Below are 19,376 nucleotides of genomic sequence, written 5' to 3' on the forward strand. Positions count from 1 at the left end.
ATAAAAGAAGCTGTTTTAAATGTGTAATTGCCAGAATTTCTTCTGTAACTGGCTTACCCACACAGAAGTATTTAGTATCTAAGACAAGTTAGGCCATGCATATACACCTCAAGTCCAAAACTACAGCTTAAAAAAGTAAATCCTTGTCCAGCTCTTCATAGACCAGAGCAAATTTGACCATTGCAAATGCAAACTTTCTCCTTCACTCATCCCCAATAGCTTAGCGATTAGAGCATTTACTATCTTTTCTCTGTCGAGTTAAAACTTCTACTTAAAAGCATTCTGCACAGTCCTGCCTGCTCAGAGCAACAGTTTAGACACATAAGCTCAACTATATCTAAAAACAAGACGTGTGTTGTCTAGTCATCTGTGAAAGAGTTGCTAATCCCTTAATCCTGGGAAAAAGGATATTTAGTAATTCAAAATACACTACTTTCTGTCTGACTTATCAAAATTAAATTATGTTTAAGTACAAATAGAGAAAAGTTATTAGCTGTTTGACATTATAGGAATGTTACATGATGAGACAGGCAACTTAAATGTGAATTGGCTTTCTTCATTTGATCAAGTACTTAATTTTTGTACTGGTGAGTCTAGATGCTGTAGTAGTTACCTGAGGAAATAGGTGTATCTTTCCATACTATATTTTGTGCCCCTCCCTTTCCATCCCTTTTGCAAACAGGCATCAACCTCAAACAGGTAATTGTTAACTGGAAAACATATAGATGTTTTATCTGTAGCTATGTTTGAAATTAAATGAAAGTGTTTAAGAAATCCATCTATCAAACTGCTTTTTCATTGATATCAGCAGAACATAGCATTCTTTATCCACGAAACCTTAACTTAGTGTGTGTCGTTAAGTGGGCTAGAGTCAAATGGGCTGAACTAGGGATTTAGTATTTTCTACAGCAATTAATATGATGTGGTATGGTGTTATGTGATAGTTCTAATTTTGTAGCTAAGACTGAGACAAAGTTATTAGTAGTTGATTTGGTTTAAATTTTCTGAGGTCACTGGTGCTCAGGATGCCTAGAAAACAGATGTGCTGAGTCCAGGCAGTATTTTGAAAGACTTCTGTGTTTTCTTTGTAGATGCTGCAAATAGTCTGATCAGTCCTCCTATTATTTCATATACGGATTTCTATAATTCTACACTTGATCATATTGATCTTATGGAAGAATATCATAACTGGCAATGTTATGGAAATTCTCACAGGTAAGAGGAATAAGTGGTTGTTTCTTGTTAAGTGCTACTTCAAATAGTACCATATCTACACTCTGTATATCTATCTTATATATAGTGTATAAATACTGTGTGTATATACAGTATTAATAAACTTTATATGTATGTATAGCCACATTAAATACTGTATTTTATTGGAAAAACATAGCATAGCTACTACTTGCTATACTTGCTACTGCACGGATGTGAGATTGACTGTAGTAAATCTCATTCTGCCTTTACAAACTGGAGAAAAGATGTAAAATATAGGTGACAATAATATGAGTTTATTATTTATTGGCATAGACTTCTAATTGTGGCTTACTACAGACATATTTTATCCTCCAGTACATTCATAGAAAGTGATCTTGTGTGTATACTTACCACATAATGATGAAAATGTATTTAATTACCTCTACATATGTGGCTCCGATCATATTTGTTCCAGTGAAATCACTTGTACTGTTTCTGTTACATAAAAATAAACACACAAGTTAAATCTTTACAGACTCAAAGCTTGCAAAGGTTTTTCTCTTCTTGTGAGATGCAGCCAGCAGTATGACATCTAGAGAAACAGGCATTTCATCTTTCTGCTAAAGTTTAAAATCTTATTAATGCTTTCTTAATAAAAATCTTATTTTCTATAGCTGTATTTTTCAGCGTATCAGTATATATCACTCAGTCTTTACAGCTTGAATCACAAGATCAATTAAAATTTCCCCATCTTTCAAGACTTTTCAGTAAGCTAATTTAAGACATCAGCCATCCAAATGTAGCTTTTTGTTTACTGCATGTGCAATTTTCCTTGCCTTTAGCAGCAGTCGAGGAAAACTTGGATAGCATGATTTGCTCCACCAAAGCAGGCTAGGCTTCTGTCTGATACCTGATACTCTGCTTGGGAAGGAAGAACAAAAAACCCACAACACATGATAGCAATAAACATAGAGTAGGCTTTGCATACTCTCAGTCAAAGCACTGGAATCTGAATACTGCTGAGCTTCAATTTTTTATTTTTTTTCATTGGCACTATCTGGCTGTTTTGGTACCCATATCCAAATTTATAAAAGGGCTATGAGATTTCCACCTGCTGCATTTCTTTTTCAGTTAGCTGGGACACTAGAAATTCAATACACATCAAAACAAAGTTTGCTTGATACATAATTTCTGGAGTAGCTGAAGTGCAGACTAGCTGTATTATTCTTAAAGTAAATTTAATTCTTTTACTTTTTTTCAACCACAGTTTTTTCCGATTTTACATCTTTTAACTATGTGTTGTTCCACTTAAAAAACCAAACAAACAACAACAACAAAACAACAAAGAATTGCAATTAAGACTATATACTTAGAACTAAGAAGGCCAAGTTAGGAGCAAGTCCTGGTTTGCCTTCCATATGAAATATTTTGAAATATGTAATTCTTCAAACTAAGTCAACACTCCTTGATAAAACATTTTTGATTAGGATTTCCAGGAGGCCAAGTGAAAATATTCTTCCTCTTTTTCCTTTCTTTCCTAAAGACATTAGAATCCAGAGCTTCTCACAGGCAGGATTCACAGTGCACATGCAGTCTGGATTGAAGATGCACACATAGAGTCTGAAGCTCTGGGTATTTCAATATGAACTTCTACTAGGTGATACATGAGCGAAATTGACAAAAAACTTACCAAAATAACCAGTAGCAAAAAAAAAAAACTTTTACCTTGATGATTTCTGAAGTTTTTCAAAATTATTTGTATTATTTGATTGCAGAGGAATGTGGCTGTGATCTGAATTTTTAGAAGTCCTAAATACTTGTAACCCTGGGTTAGATCTGAAGGACCTGTGAAAAACCAGTTCCTTTGAGAGTCAATTCTGCAGCAAATAAGCCAAACCAGAAATATTTCTAATGTGTACCTAAGGTAGCTGTTTTTCTCGTATTTAATAAGAAGGTATTATTGTTTTCTTTGATTCAGTGTAGCACTTAAAATTTAGTATTTAAAGCAGAAGATGACTGGTTTTTATTAGGTCTGTTCATAATGATAAACAATAAAAAGGGCTTTATTGAGGATAAGTATTATTTCTAATTACAATTTCTGGTAGTATTTGCAAGTAACAGTTGGTTCTACTGAATTGAGTATTTATGTATGCAACACAAAAAAACTGCAGCTATTTGCCAAATTACTATTGGTGGAGAGAAGGTAGTTACTGAATGATAATGCAACGATTCACTGCTGTATTCTTGAAAAGAAAATAATATGCTAGATGCTAAAAAGGAAATATTTTATCTTCTTTTCTCGTTGTTAGGTTTTCTTTCTGTCAATACCCATTTATTATTTCTATAGCGGCAAAAAAAGTTATTATTCAAAGGGACTCAGAACAACAGATGATAAGTATTGCACGGGTAAGTCATTTGGTGATAAAGATTTGTGTCTCATCCATTGGTATTTTAAAAGTTTTTGTTAGATTGATGTTACATACAGCTTTTCATCAACTTCTAGTATTTCAGACTACCCTGAAAAAGAACTTGAGCCATTTTACTGTTACTGATCTGCAAATGTCCATGCTGGATTCTCCCAATATTTTTTTTTAATGTGCTTAGTTTCAGGATGCTTATAAATACCAGTATTGTGGAGAAGGAGTTACAGTAATTTTTTTTTTCTTTTTTTTGAGAAGACAGCATAATGTGCTAGCATGTTAAATTAACAAGATAATGAAGGAAGAAAAATTCCATAAGAATTTTGGACTGTTTCTTATTTTATTCTGTGAAGATATGTTGTCATGGAAGACCAAGATGCAACTGTATGTTTACAAGTCACAGAAAAGGTACTGCTTCTGGGCAGCCTCTTCTGTTTTGAAAGAGGCATTGTCTGCCTCCTTCAGTGGTAATTTTCTTCAGGTGCTAGGTGATACTGGTTTCCTCGGTGCTCAATGTGGGAGCACCACCACCTCTCCATTCCTGTCTTGCTGGAAGTGTCTTGTGAATAGCTAAGCAGAGAACAAGCCAATCTCTGGAGTCTTATGGGTATGTTTTTAACTATTTAGGGAGTTTTAAAGGTTGCTGCACAATTGCCACCTTCTTGTTAAACTTCCTGATAAGTTAGTTCAAATATGGTGTAAATGCTGTCTGCAGTAGAAAAGAAATTGCTCTCCATCTCTTAGAAGATACTGAGGCAGCTATCGAATTAGGGTAATGTCTTTAATGGAAGATACTAAGGACTCTTTACATTTAAGAAGTGTGGCACTTTGTTTTTTAAATGAAGACACTGCATGTATGATGTTTCTTTTTCATTCAAATAGCAAAGCCTTGTGGATAAAGTCTCTCGGAGACAGAAACCTGACATGAATATGTTGTTCCTAAATGTGAAAGTGAGGAGGATGCACCTTGTTAGTGATTCACTTGATGAGGTAACAAAAAAATGTAATTGAATGGTGTGTTGCTGCAGAATAGCTATTGCAGTTAGATTTCAGTTTGATAACTCATATTTAAATCTTTCTGCACTAAGAGATTGGTTATATATAATACTAAATAAAAAGAACTGAATTACTGTCACAATAGCAGTGCTGCAGAATAGATTGGGTTAGACATTCTGAATTTTATTTTCCGTCCTCATACTGCTCCATAGCTAAGCCCACAATAAACATACATGTTTGCAAGCCATGCGGTATGTATTTGTGTTTGCAATTTTTGTCTTAAGAATACAGTGCATAATTATCAGGTTATGTAGGACTTGGTTCCGTGATAGGAGCATGAATAGTAAGTGATTAATCAGTAATAAGTTTGAACTTCTTTGAACTTCTCTATCCTACAAGAATTATTTTAGGTTTTCTTTTCTTAAGTTCTTATCTTGATTTTAACTAATTCCTCACATTCTTGAATGTAATTTTTCCTTTTTTTTAGACATGAAACAGATGTGTCCATTAAAGTAGGCAATTCTTCAGTATCAACTGAAACTGGCTAATTAACAATATTTAGTGAAATCTGGTTCCCTAATCTTTCTCACTAAACAGCCTGATCCTGATTACTCATGTTCATAAAACAAAAGTTAATCTTTTTTCTTCCTAGATTAAGGCCTGTCTATTTTGGCCTTCTCTTCTAAGACAGAAGAAATATGAGTGGTAATACTGCTTTCTCTCGGGCATTGTAGGTGTTTTTTTTTTACCACACTGAAATAACCAAGAGTTCTGATAGCCAAAATATTCTCCTATTTATTTCTGATGTTTTCTTCTTCCCATCTCAGGGATGAGTAAGAATGTATTATATTATCCATATTCTCAAAAGTGTGGGAAATGGAAGGTGGGGGAAAGATATCTTATTTGTATTTCAAATTAAAAAAAAAAAAATTTGCAAATGAAAGTCACTTCAGCTAATAAATAGTTTGTGTCAAATAATACAAATACCTATAGTTATAAAATTTGTGCAACAAGAATTTACTTGAGCAGCTAACAATGTAGAAATTATTTTAGCACATGCATCTTCCTGACTGGTTTAAACACTTTCTCTGGAGCTGGCCAGTAGTTAATGATTTAAAGAAAAATTGTGTAGGGACTTGATCTGAAAGATCACTGCTAATTGTGAAAAGCTGTAATCTAATTCTTTGCAGGTCTTTTGCAAACCTGGATGAAATGCTGTCTCTTAGGACAAAGGAATGAAAAGAACTTGTTACCATTTTCAAAAAAAAGTTTTACAAAACAGCTGATACTTGATGGCAGGTATCTTATGCTGAACAGAACAGTGTCCAAATATTGAAAGTTTTAGCTACCCTCCTTATTTCTGAGTATCTCCAAAAGATGTCTAATTTTTTTTTAATCTATCATTTCTTCCTCGAAGAATGTCTTCTGTGTATGTAAAAAATTAATAGGTCCAAAATATTCCAGACAAACTCAATTCATTGTATGTAGTAGCTTAATAAAAGTCCATTTGCATACCGTCTACCTTCTTTTCAAGCCTAGAGAGTGGCACCATATGCAAGGTAGTTGATGATGTCAAGTAGTCATGATTGTCTTGCTTCTGCAATTCAATCATTGTTTTAATATAGTTTTGACCTATTAGTAGGATGTGCTGGCTCTGGCTGGGATAGAGTTAATTTTCTTCATAGTAGCTGGTAAGTGGCTATATTTTGGATTTGTACTGGAAACAGTGTTGCTAATTCAGGGATGTTTTCCTTACTGCTGAGCAGGGCTTACCCAGGGTCAAGGCCTTTTCTGCTTCTCACCCCACCCCACCAGCGAGTAGGCTGGGGGTGCGCAAGGAGTTGGGAGGGCACACACAGCTGGGACAGCTGACCCCAACTGACCAAAGGGATATCCCATACCATATGATGTCATGCTCAACATATAAAGCTGGGGGAAGAAGGAGGAAGGGGAGGACGTTTGGAGTTAGGACGTTTGTCTTCCCAAGTAACCGTTACGTGTGATGGAGCCCAGCTTTCCTGGAGATGGCTGAACACCTGCCTGTCGATGGGAAGTGGTGAATGAATTCCTTGTTTTGCTTTGCTTGTGGGCGTGGCTTTTACTTATTAAACTGTGTTTGTCTCCACTCACGAGTTTTCTCAGTTTTACTGTTCCAATCTCTTCCCCATTCCACCAGGAGGGAGTGAGCAAGCGGCTGTGTGGTGCTTAGTTGCCAGCTGAGGGTTAAACCATGACATAGGAGATGATGCAAATTAGTAGTTTAAACAAAGCAAGAATGGTAGAGACAGAGAGATGTGTTCTCTATGGCTAGAAGTAGTGATAATATGTTAAATCTCCTTTTTCTTCTTCCTTACCTATTTTGCAATAGCTAGCAAGGAAGAGGGCAGATCTGAAAAAGAAGTTGAAAGTCACATTTGTAGGGGAAGCTGGTCTTGATATGGGTGGCCTCACAAAAGAATGGTTTCTTCTTCTGATTCGCCAGATTTTTCACCCAGATTATGGTGAGTCCTCATAAATGTTCTAAATACATTGCAAAAATTTGTTCATTTTAAATTATCAAAACAGTGATGGATAAGAATTCTTCACGAATCCCGTATTAGGCAGACCAGTTACTAACTGATATAAAAACAAAAGTGGGGAAGTTAGATTTATATATTAGATGACAAGAAGTTTTGGCATAGAGTAAAGTGGAAGAGAATGGGAAATACTTGAAGAGCTTTGTAGATCTTGGCTTTTGACAAGGAGGTTCAGACATTTCAGAAAAATTGACATTTTGCTTCAGTGGTATGGCAAAATTAGAGGGAGAACAAATTTCTGATCAATGGAAAGGTTTAGAATTAAAATTAGGATTCAACTTTTGCAGACTTTAGTCATGCTAAACCTTATTTCAGAAACCAGAGGCTCAATGTGTATAGTTTGTCAGTATCCCTAGGCTAGTGAGCATAATGGATATGAAGCAGGGGGATTCAAGACTAGCAGTAGGTTTTCCTTGAAGTTCTTCCTGTGATATATCTGTTTTGTTACAGTGTTGCCATCTCTATCCAGACACAGGATTTTGATTTACCTCTGGGCAGGTGGGAGAAGGCCATCAAGTATTTTATGGAGTAGGACAAGGATAATTTAAATCTGTTATAACTCAAATGGAATCAGGCCTTTGAAAGGGTTGTTTCCATTTCTCTTATGAGTAGAAAACTTGTAAGAGTTTTCGATGAGTTATAGTGAATTGCTAGACCTACTAACAAGCTAAGAAGAATAAGCAAAAGCTATGCAAGCCATTGAAACACTGACACTTGTCTGCCCTTGGAAATCTTCTAGAATTCACACAAGTATATGTGTGAATTCATGTATTTGGATTTAAGAATAAGTTTCTTCCATTTAGCTTAGCATGTTGTTTGGTTGCAACTGGAATATGATATTCCTGTTCCAAAATAGGAAGAGACATATAGCAGCCTCTGAAGCAGATGATTAGAGTAGATGAAGTGTAGCGTCTTTCATAGCAGCCTCTGAAGGAAATATTCAAGTGAAGATAAATCCAAATGTATTTGGTTGTCACCTGCCATCCTTGCCTCTTTCTTTTCATGCTGCATTTTCTGTTTTTACACTACCTTCAGCTGTCTTCATATGGCTAGCTTAGGGAGTTTTCCTGGTTTTTGTAAGTAGCTACAGTTGGATGCTGTTACTGTGCTCATTTCTGGCAAACTGCTGACTCTGGCCTCCCATGTATCAATGGTTTCCGTTTGCACTGATAGTGTATGCAAGTTCTGGCACTATTCCTGTGATTAGTATAGGTAGAGGTTAGTTCTTACTTGAATCTTCATCGTCATAATGTTCTGTTTGGGTTATCTGTGTGGCCAGCATTCTTAAAGTGGTCTGAGATGCTCTCAGGAGAGAAAGGTTCTTCACTCAGGTGCAGAGACAGTATGGGCAGATGTGAGACTAAATGAAATAGCCTGCCTCTGCTGTTACCAGGACCTGTGAGCCCATAATGATATTTGCAGGCCCAAGGGGAAAAAAACAAAAGGAAGATTTTTTTCGAGTAAGTATGAGATTGGAAGACATGAATGAGCATCCATAAACAGGCAGTTCAATCTACTTGTTTTATATTGCAGTAGATAGATCTGGGTGGGGTTTTTTCCCCACTCTAATATTTCTCAAATGAGTGTGCTTTCCTCAGCTGTGCATGGATATGTTACTGTTGTTTCAATGGGTTAAAATGTTCTCAGGCTGGTTCTTAAATTAGAAACATTGATTTCCAGGGACTTCAGCATAACACCTGATAGTCATTGGTGGAATGCAGGAGCTTGTCTGTCTTTGCCTGGAAGTGTTCATGTCCCTTAAATTCACGGTCCTCTGTTGCATATAGGACTCCTAAAGGTCCAAAGCTTTAGATCTTAAATATGTCCTCAAATCTGCTGAGATCATTATTTGCTTATAGTCCTTTTTCTAGTAAAAAGGGGTCTGTATGGAGAGATGACATTTGGTGATAACGACCTTAACAGGAAACAATTTATTCTGGAGGAAGTGTTCTGCAAGTTTGACAGTTCTGTTAGTAAAAATGTGTTGTCAACAGAGCTTGGTAACTGATCAGTTTGGAAACATTCGGGAGTAATTTTTTTTTCATCAGCTCTGGCAGGCTTTCTCGCTTTAAAGTGTAAATTCTTTCATTGATATGACTATCACTCAAGTGTGGGAGGAGTTCAGAAATGTTCTTGTCCCTTGGAAAGGGACTGTATACTCTGCTGTCTTTAAAGTTTAAGTGGCAAATAATGTATGTCAGAAGCTTGGAAGGAAAAGCGTAGGAAAACATCACTGTTGTTACCCTTTCCAGGTTAGCTGATCCTGTAGATTTAACCCCTGAAATTAAAGAACTCCCAATTAACTCAGTTGTCTGCCCTCCTATGTGTGTTACAATGCTTTCTTCATCTTAGTGTGGATAATTACTAAATGGGATTTGAGACCTATTTTGTTCCAGCATCACTGCCACCTTTCACTATGTGAACCTTGCTCTGCCTTACATGCAACTGTTCTGTTGCTTCTGGTAAAGGCACTGACTAGACCTTTTGTGATGAGCACCCTTTTGAGCTAAAGTTCAAAAGATGAAGTTAGATTGTTGGGGGGGGGCGATGGTGGGCAGAAATAGGAAGGCAGAGTTTTACCTATACATTTTCATAAGAACTAGATGTCCTTGAGACATCAGTTGGATTTTAATTCTTTATTTTTAATGCGAAGAAGTTTGGTTTTTCATTTAAATATTATTTTTTCCCAGCTTTGTCTTCAAACACAGATGCGGTGAGCTACTGCATACAAAATGTCCTTAGAACTATTCAGTGCTTTGGTTTGTACACTGGCTATGGAAACAATAATAAACTGTTGGCCCATTCAGTCCCAACAAATTAAAACCAGTCATCATGTTTTATCCAATTTACTTCTGCATTGCTGAAGTTACTTTCACTGTTAGTGCGCACTTAACTGGAGTGTAAGTGTCTTCCTTCTCTAAGCAATACTTCCTAGGCATCTTAAAGCTGTTATGTGGTTTAATTATGTAGGTTTTTACTTCCTATCACTCTTTAAAACAGAGTGATCCATATCTGATGCAAATAGCAGTCAAATAGTCATGATTTCAGTAGGATCTAGCTTGTCATTTAGACCAGTGAGTGACTTTTTTAGGGTATTTGTGGCTTTTTTTTTTTTTTTAATTTCTCTGATACAATTTTTTGGCAAAAAATATAAAACATACCCGTTCGCTGCTAGTGTGTGTATAAGATAAAATTTTTACAGCTTTCTATTCTAAGAAGGTAAAGGCTGTGGTATTTGTATCATGGGATTCATGCCAGCATATTTAAAGGTTGTCATCTGCTATTGACCCAGGAAAAGAGGAAGAAATGGGTTTACGTTGCAACAAGAAAAATTTTGGTTAGACAATTAACGTTTCTGCCTGTACAGATGATGAAGTACAGTGAAGAAACAGATTGCACAGAGACACTGCAGAATACCCATGACTGGAGGCACTAAGAATGTGTTGCACCAGCACCCAACAGGGCTGGTGAGCTTGGGCCTGCCCCAGGCCTGGTGCTGCCCTTGGTGGTCCTTGCCCACGCACCTGCAGGCTCCTGCTGTGGGTGGGAAAACAGGACTGAGAACAAGCGTGGAGATAGGGGCTCTCCTAGGAGCACTTTTTAGGGTGCATATGTGAGAAAGATGAGATTTTGTATGACTCTTTTTATTGAAGTTCAGGCTTTGTAAAGGCCACCTTCCTTTTCTGCAGGCATGTTCACCTACCACAAGGACTCACACTGCCATTGGTTCAGCCGCTTTAAATGTGATAACTATTCTGAATTCCGATTGATTGGAGCTGTATCCTTTTATATCCTCTAGACGGTGCTAAACAAACAGCCATTCAAGGAGTTAATATGGGGATGAAATAAGGCATTGATTGAAGCTCGTTCAGATGTATATACAAATGTGTTCCATTTTAAATGTATAAAAAGAATGTCATTCAAGGAAGTGAACTAAAAACGGGAAGAAAATGGTGATATGTGAGTACGTGGTACATTTTACAGTCAGAAAATACTAGAATTAAGATTAAACATGTAAGTTGTAATTTTTTCTGTACTTACACCTCTGAGTTTCATTCAGTAAACATAAATGAGCTTGTATGCATTAATATTTTAAGTCCCCGTTGATCGGTATGTGGCGCTCTTCTTTTTTCAACTGAATGGAAGCAACATCCTATTTTGAGCATAAGTTTATTTCCTAGGTTTTCTGCTGTGCTCATTTATGAAGTCCTCAGACAAATGATTTATGATAATATAAGCGTATAACTACACTAAGATGAGATGATGGTGTCCCCATATAACGGACTGCAGGTGGACCAGATGATTGTTGTAGATATCTTCCAGCTGAAGTATTCTAGTGAGAAGCTGAATCATGAATGGGATTATTCTGATTTTTGGTATAATTTCAAATTTGTTTGCGAGATACAATTAAATGTGCTAGCAGATGAGCTGTAGTGCCGGTGCAGGTTTGTCTGTATGCTTTTAGATTTATTTAAAAGAAAAATTGCTATATTGAGTGCTCTCCAGAATTTTTGGATTAAAAACATATATCTACAGTTCTCTTTGAAAACTTTTTTCATAACAGTACTTTGGAACAATTTATTTTATAAATGCTTGTATAGAATACTATGATAAAGATTCTCAAGTGTTCTGTCAATGTGCGTCATTTGACCATTTTAACTACTACTTAATTGTAATACAAAACCGCATTAAAAATTGTCAGTCCAAAAAAAATTAAATAATTTCCATTCCTTCTGTTTGTTTAGCATGTATCAGAGTATGGTGAGTATAATCTTAAAATATTTTTTCCAAGTTACTTAAAATATTAAGTATAATAAGGATGTTTGGGTTTGCCCTTAACGTTTGACATGTATAGCTTATGGGACTTGCTGTATATAATAGCATCACCTTGGATATTCGTTTCCCACCTTGCTGTTACAAGAAATTATTGAGTCCTCCCATTGTTCCCTGCGATCATAACACACTTGTAGGCATCTGTGATGTCACGTTAGATGACCTGTTTCAGATTATGCCCGTAAGTATTACATTTTTTAAAGAGGCTAAATTACTGATTTAAAATCTGCTTTATTTATATTTAATGCTTGAGTTATAAACTGTTTGAAAACAGCCTATTTTCAGTACAGGCTGATAAAGTCTACTATTCTTCTGTTGAAAACAAATAACTCATGTTTTCTAGCATAGCAGAATTTTTTGACCTACTGGAAGTTAGAATACTAAAATCCGATATGAGCATTCTAGACACATTTTCCATAGTAAAAAGAAAAATGTAACAGTTTATACTGAAATAAAAATAAATAAATACACACACGCATATTGATTAAGCAGTGAGTTTTTCTTTGTGTACGCATTTTGAATATACAGCCTTTTTCATGATACTTTCTGTGTAACACAATGATTCTGGCACATCCTTGCAAAGTACCTCACTTAGTTTTGTAGGTTTACTAGTTTTTACTCATATTATAGGAACTGGCCCATGGACTAAGTGAACTTCTATCCTATGAAGGCAACGTCGAAGAGGATTTTTACTCAACCTTTCAGGTTGTTAAATACACAATTATAATTGAATCTCAAACTCGTTCAGTAATTTTTACCAATGTTTCTGCAAAGGAGTGGCCTACTACTGTGTGATTGCTGATTGTTTGGAGTATAACTGCATGAACATTAAAGCTTGCTTCAAGACCAGTCTCATCCTGGGGCCTTGGGGCATACAGAGGCTGGCTCCATACAGGGCTTTAAGCTGTTGTCCCCTGGCAGCGTAGGTGGATCTTAGTACTGGCTGCCAGGGTCGCATGGCCAGCTGTTGGTGCATTTTCAGCTCTTTGCTTGCTGTGACACCATCACCTTGCAATTGGTGACCCAGTTTGTGGAATTCATCTAGCTGCAAAAAAATCCCTTTTCTGTCTAACCCAGATGCTGGTCAAAGCTTACTCTGATTATTTTGTACACTTCATCCAGGAAATCTCACTCCAACAATAGCTTGTTCAAGTTACAATAGTTTTGCCTGCCCTGTATGTCTAACTGCTACTTCAATCAAGAAAGCCTTTTTCGTTTATTCATTGTTTTGGAACACATGCTAGTTAGTAAAATTTCATGCTGGTTTATGGATGTGTGTTGGACTAGTATTGAACTTTTTTTTTTTCCTCATCTTTGAATTGCATTGTTGTCAGACCATATGAGAATTTTTGTAAAGTGGGTACTCTTGAGTTACTAGGTGAGCCACAGTGGAACAAATACCTTCTTAATTGTATTTGATGCTCCTAAATTGTTCTTTTGTATGAAAAACTCTGTGGCTCCAGAGCCTGCAGGTCAGTTTGATATGCCACTGTGTAACAGGGTCAATTTTTCTACTTTGAATACCAATTTCTTGAGCAATTTGTTCAAATTTGTAATATTTAACTTTTTAAAACCACACAACCCTCAGAATTACAGCATGTGCTAAAGAGAGAGACAGGGGAAATACAAAGCTTGTATTTATTATTTCGTGTAATTTGTGAGTATATGAATGTATTTTCCAGTACAGACCTTGACTCCTCTTTCTCTCCAGGTTTTTCAGGAAGAATTTGGTGTCATAAAATCTTACAACTTAAAGCCAAATGGAGATAAAATTCCAGTCACAAATCAGAATAGGAAAGGTACTTCAATACATATTAACTACACTTATTTGGCAGATTTAAGTTTGACATTTTTTCCTCTTATAAGCCTAGGTTTTCTTTAACAAAGTGTGAAAATGAAATTACTGTAGTCCTTTCTGGTATGCCTACCATCTAAAATGCAATGCATTCATTTTTCTTAATTCAGTACAATTTGAGGGAACACAACAAATGATTATTTAAGACTATTATGATGTAACAAAATAAAATGTGTTTTGTGTTTTTTTTGGTTTGTGTGGGGGTTTTTTGTTTTTTGTTTTTTGTTTTTTTTTTAGAATATGTGCAGCTCTACGTTGATTTTCTTCTCAACAAATCAATCTACAAACAATTTGCAGCTTTCTATTATGGGTTTCATAGTGTCTGTGCTTCATATGCATTACTGGTAAGAATAAAATGAAACGTAACTCTTCAATTCTGTTTCAAATATGTGACAATGACTTTCTAAATTAAATAAATTACACTTGATGATTTTAGAATTCCTGAAGAATCTTGATTAATCAATGTAGTTGATTAATCCAACATAAGCAGAAGAAATTAAGCAGGTAATCAACTGTTCTCTGTAGTTTTCCATTGAAAACAGATAAATAAAGCTCCACAAGTTAGATTTATCAGTATGTGTTCACAGACACTTCGCAAGCTCTCACATGAATGTTTACAAGGATTCTCTGTATTCCTCACAGTTACGAGCAGCAGAGCCACTATATCTGTGTGCTCTTGAGTGACTCCTCTGAAAACACCTGTTACTTTCTGCAGTGAGGTTGAGGTTAAACATTCTTCCATATTCAGTCCGGTTTGGCGTTGGAATGCCTTTTGTAACTTACATCATCCTTTGTGCAGTAAGAAGAGAAAGAAGAGGCAATTAGAATTTGCATGAGATTTTCTTCATTCCTGTGGAATTAGCCAAGTATGACACACTTTCAACAAGGGAGATGTGACTAACAGCAGGGAAGGTTCTGGAAGGAGAATGAAAATCCATTGAAATGCCATGACGTAATTTCATGCAATTTAATGATGTTGTAATAAATGAATAAGTAGGTTCTGCAGGTGTAAGTTTAGTGGTTGTTAAACATGGTTTATTGTTATGTGTATTTGCTTTGCACAGCAGTGTGTACAACTAAGAGTCAAGTTCTGTCAGCCACTGCTGCTCATCAACCTACGTGCGGACTTTTCAGTGTAAATGAAATGGAAGTTCTAACCAAAATTGAGATCAAGACCCTCCCTCTGAATTCCATACATACAAACTTAATTTTCTTCCTGACCCATTTGTAATCTAATGAGATGACAAGCAAGTCAGTGTAATAAATGTAAGAATGAAAAAGAAGTGAGGAACAAAAGAAATAAAATATGATGTTATCTAGTAATTTGCATTTTACTATATACAGTAGGTAAGAGATTCTTCAAAGTACTGAGGAATTCATTTTTCTATAGAGCAGTGTATATCTAAGTTATAGATTTATATTTAATGATACTCTGTTAATTTTTCTGTAATGTCAAAAGAAAAGTTTAATCTGAATCTAGTAGCATCATTTCTCATCTTTAAAGAAGTTAAATACTTTATCCTTAATTTCTGGCAGCTACTTCGTCCAGAAGAGGTTGAAATTCTTGTCTGTGGCAGTCCTGAACTGGATATGTCTGCTTTACAGCGAAGTACCCAATATGAGGGCTACCAGAAAACCGATCTTACTATACGGTAGGCTTAATTTTTTTTTCATCTTAATTACTGAGTTTAAAAAAATCATAGAATGGTAGACTGTTGGGAATAATCTCTTCAAGGATAATCTGAGAATGATTGAAGTTTTAAAAACCTATTTCCAAATAAGATAAAGACACTATTAAGTTATCTGTAAGTAGGAAATGTTAGATCCTTAATGGCATAATGTGTTGCTGAATACTTTTAAAAGGTTATGATCAGATTGGAATGGAGATAGTTTAAAAAGACTAACTTCAAATCCTGCATAGCAAAATCTGAGTCTTTATTTTTATTATCTAGTCTTCTAAAAATGCTTTTTCTCTTCCAATTCTGTTTGAGACTAACTGCATTTATATCAGTCAGTAGAAGGCATTTATATTTTTATAGAAAAGTGGGTTTAGGCATCATTTGACAAGATGTAATTCCAAAAATCATAAAACATTGTACTTGTCAAGTCCTCAGGAACACATTTAACCTTGCATGTTAGGATACACTGATCTCCTATATATTACATTAGTTAAATTCTCAGTAAGTGACATTCATCATGTAGTGCTTATGGTTATATTATTATCCTCACACTGTTTTGTCATGATATTGCATCTTACACCGTTTTCTTCTCCCTCTCCTCTGAACATAGATACTTTTGGGATGTAGTACTTGGATTTTCTCTTGACCTTCAAAAGAAACTGTTACATTTTGCTACAGGAAGTGATAGAGTACCTGTGGGAGGAATGGCTGATTTGAATTTCAAGATTTCAAAGAGTGAAACATCCACTAATTGGTAAGTAGTGTTCTGGACTTTTAAAATTTTTTGTTAAATTATTTCCTGAGAGCCCTTATCACTCTTGAATGTCTTTATAAAGAAGAGCAAAGTAATGTATAAGGAAGAAACTTCATAGACTCCTTTAGTTTGTCTTCAAAATGTTGTTATACCCATTTATTGATTGCATAAATTTTGCAGGGGACCATCTAATACAAAATTGATTCTCCAGTCCATGTTTACACTTGAGGGTAGGAATTCTTTACTTATAGAGATTCCTTACATGTTTTCAATTCAAATAAATTGTTTGTTTAATTATTCCTAACATGACAGCTGAGCTAATGAAAATATACTGTGAATCACCATGAAGTTTTCTGAATCTGTTGAGTCTGTCTGTCATTATGTATAGCAGCCCCTGCAGTTGCAGAAAATGCTTGCATACTTTCTTGATGGCTTAAATAAGAATTTTAACATGTATGACTGAGTAGATGTAGCATTCCTTTAGAGTCTCTGGTGAGTAAGTGTATGGCTGATAAAGAAGTTGCTCAGAAGAAATAGGAATACAGCAGCCTTGTAATTTCATTGTGAAGGTTAAATTGTTCATGCCAAGTTCTTATGTTTCTGGTAGCATTTTATTTTGTATTGCACTGACTTCAGAAATTCCACATGCTTTCCAGCTAGTATTTTCCTTCGTAAGATTGGAGAAAGTTAGATTAAATAATTTGGAATGCTGTATAGAAAAGCTTACTGCTCTGAAGCTCATTGCTATGCAGTAATTACTGGCTTTATCTAGATTTCTAAAACATTGAGGATAATAAAAATACTTAAATGGAACCATATTTTTAAAGTAAAAAATTTTGTTGGATTTTCTGTGGAGAGCTGAATTAAATGCATAAACAAAATAAATTTGGTATTTGTTTTTTTAAATTTGGTTTGTCTCATTACTGTGCTATTTCTAATGCTTTATTCAATGAGCTAATAACTGGTTCTAGTAACATGTTAAAGGAACATGAGGATCTGATGAAAAATGAAGAAAATCAATATTAAATCTCTGTTTAAGTTCATTCTCCTGTAAATTATTCTTTTTCTTAAAAATGGGAAAATGTGTTTTGAAATAGCGTGCATTTTAGAATTATGTAGGTCTGCATTTTGCAAGATACTTGTTGCAGTCAGACTGCCTGTGCATGGATGAACGTAGACATGTTGGCATTGCATTGCTCACACAATAGGATCACAGAATATAATAGCAGTAAGAATTGCCAAATTCATATCCAGTTTCCCAACTTTCCAAATTCTGAAGCATGTGAATTCCAGTCTGATTAACGTATCTTTGCTTGCTTGTTTAAAGGGCAGGGAGGGAGAAGTAGCTTGGGATTCTACCCCCTTTCAAGAAGGTTTGCTGATGACCAAAGACCAAGCTGCTGCCGTTCGAAAGACTAAGGGCTTCAACTAGAGAGCTTTTGAGTCACATACTAAAATTTAACTCTTAAGTGTCTAAGTTTTAGAAATTTTTGAGTGTGTTGGGTTCATTCCAAATGTCAGGTTGAGCTTCAGCTCATTGTCTTTTTCCTCTCTTCCCCCAAATAATCAGTTGTAGGAAAAGTCTATATCCTCAGTGCTGTTCTGCATGTCACTCGAGAATATAAAGGGCAAGAAGATCCTATAGCTTCTTATTGCCTGTGGCTATGAGGCAGGATGTTAATGGCATCTCATAGTGATGGAAAACAAATGCTTCTGCTACTGAAGAACAGTTCTCATCAAACTAAGCTCTTTCTAGTGAGGGGCAGAGTTTCCAGTGTTTCAGTCAATGCTAAGAGCTATCTGCAATATATATTCAAACTCAGCTCTCAGAAGAAACTCGCAGCTTAAAGTGGTGGTGTGGCTAAGACCAAAATTTGTGAACTGTTGTTTTCCCTGGGCTTCAGTCAGCTCCTTAGCGCTCTGCACTGAGCCATATGTCTGTAAGGATGTATTTTACCAGGCTGAACTTTGAGTTCTGTATCCTACAGTAACTCTGGTTCATCTAGGTGTCTCTATACCTACTGCAGGACCCACCTTCCTTCTTCATGCTGTGGATTCTGATTATACCCAGATCTTGTATTTAGAGAAAAACTGATTTTTGAAGTCTTGTGGTACCTGGAGTTTTTTAAAACTGGAAGAAGATGTTTCCAACTTAACAAAAAAGAAAGATGGGAAGGGAGTTGCAGGCAAACAAATTCAGCTGAGGTGCATATGACCAACAGTGGTGTTATTTGTGTTCAACAGAACTTGAACCAAAAACATTAGGATAAATATTCCTTTCACAGGCTTTCTTATTTAAGTAATAGTTAACTGAAAATGTGTAGACAGTTGCTAGTGTTGTCCTTCTATCGTATTATTATTAAATGTGTGTTGTTGGTTGTTTTTTTTTTTTTAAATATTTTAGGTTACCTGTGGCCCATACCTGCTTCAACCAGCTTTGTCTCCCTCCTTACAAAAACAAGAAGGAACTGAAGCAAAAGTTGATCATTGGAATTTCAAATGCAGAGGGTTTTGGTCTAGAATAAAATCAAATACTTCAAGAACAGCATTTTTATGTAGCATTCACTCTTTTCTAATTGTGCCTTTAAGCTTTTTGTTGTTATGTCTCTTGATACGGTGCCCGTCTTACCCAACTTAAATATTTTTTTTAAATTAAATATGAAGTGTATGTTTTTTCCTGAATGGCAATACATTTATTGCTTGCTTTGCCACAGAAAGTAGCTTGCTTTGTACAAAAAGTTGGTCTATTTGATAAACAAAACCCAACTAAGACTATTTCTAAGTTATAGTTTGTTTCTGGTTTTTCTTAATAGCACTTTATCATTAATCATAATTCCTTTACATCGCAGGTATCCCACTGGGAGTTAATATACAGAATATAACTTTATTAGCTAAACCCAGTGGTAGAATGTTTTCAATTAACATGAATAATAGAAAAAATATAACATACAGCATGTAGCCATATTTTCACAAAGGCAAATAGGAATTTTAGTCTTTATAAAATGTATGCAGTTTTAGTATTTTGGTTTTCCTTCTCAATGAAACAGGCTGTCTAAGAAGCATGTAAAT

At 35.5% G+C, this 19,376-nt stretch overlaps 1 protein-coding gene across 1 annotated transcript in view; it reads left to right on the forward strand.

Annotated features, from left to right (window-relative positions):
• The window catches only part of HECTD2 (HECT domain containing E3 ubiquitin protein ligase 2), a gene marked incomplete at its 5' end in the record, with an annotated part of 33,737 nt that extends 14,706 nt beyond the window's left edge, over positions 1 to 19,031 (forward strand). The window contains 12 exons of the mRNA XM_009709952.1: positions 1,092 to 1,215; positions 3,504 to 3,600; positions 4,497 to 4,604; positions 6,979 to 7,111; positions 10,876 to 10,964; positions 12,042 to 12,200; positions 12,650 to 12,724; positions 13,731 to 13,818; positions 14,112 to 14,218; positions 15,411 to 15,526; positions 16,164 to 16,307; positions 18,712 to 19,031. Of these exons, the coding sequence (XP_009708254.1) occupies positions 1,092 to 1,215; positions 3,504 to 3,600; positions 4,497 to 4,604; positions 6,979 to 7,111; positions 10,876 to 10,964; positions 12,042 to 12,200; positions 12,650 to 12,724; positions 13,731 to 13,818; positions 14,112 to 14,218; positions 15,411 to 15,526; positions 16,164 to 16,307; positions 18,712 to 18,832 (1,361 nt within the window). The remainder of the gene's footprint in view (positions 1 to 1,091; positions 1,216 to 3,503; positions 3,601 to 4,496; positions 4,605 to 6,978; positions 7,112 to 10,875; positions 10,965 to 12,041; positions 12,201 to 12,649; positions 12,725 to 13,730; positions 13,819 to 14,111; positions 14,219 to 15,410; positions 15,527 to 16,163; positions 16,308 to 18,711) is intronic.
• Between the last annotated feature and the right edge of the window lie 345 nt (positions 19,032 to 19,376).

Source organism: Cariama cristata, unplaced genomic scaffold (genome assembly GCF_000690535.1).
Source record: "Cariama cristata isolate BGI_N322 unplaced genomic scaffold, ASM69053v1 scaffold24631, whole genome shotgun sequence".
Classification (NCBI taxonomy): domain Eukaryota; kingdom Metazoa; phylum Chordata; class Aves; order Cariamiformes; family Cariamidae; genus Cariama; species Cariama cristata.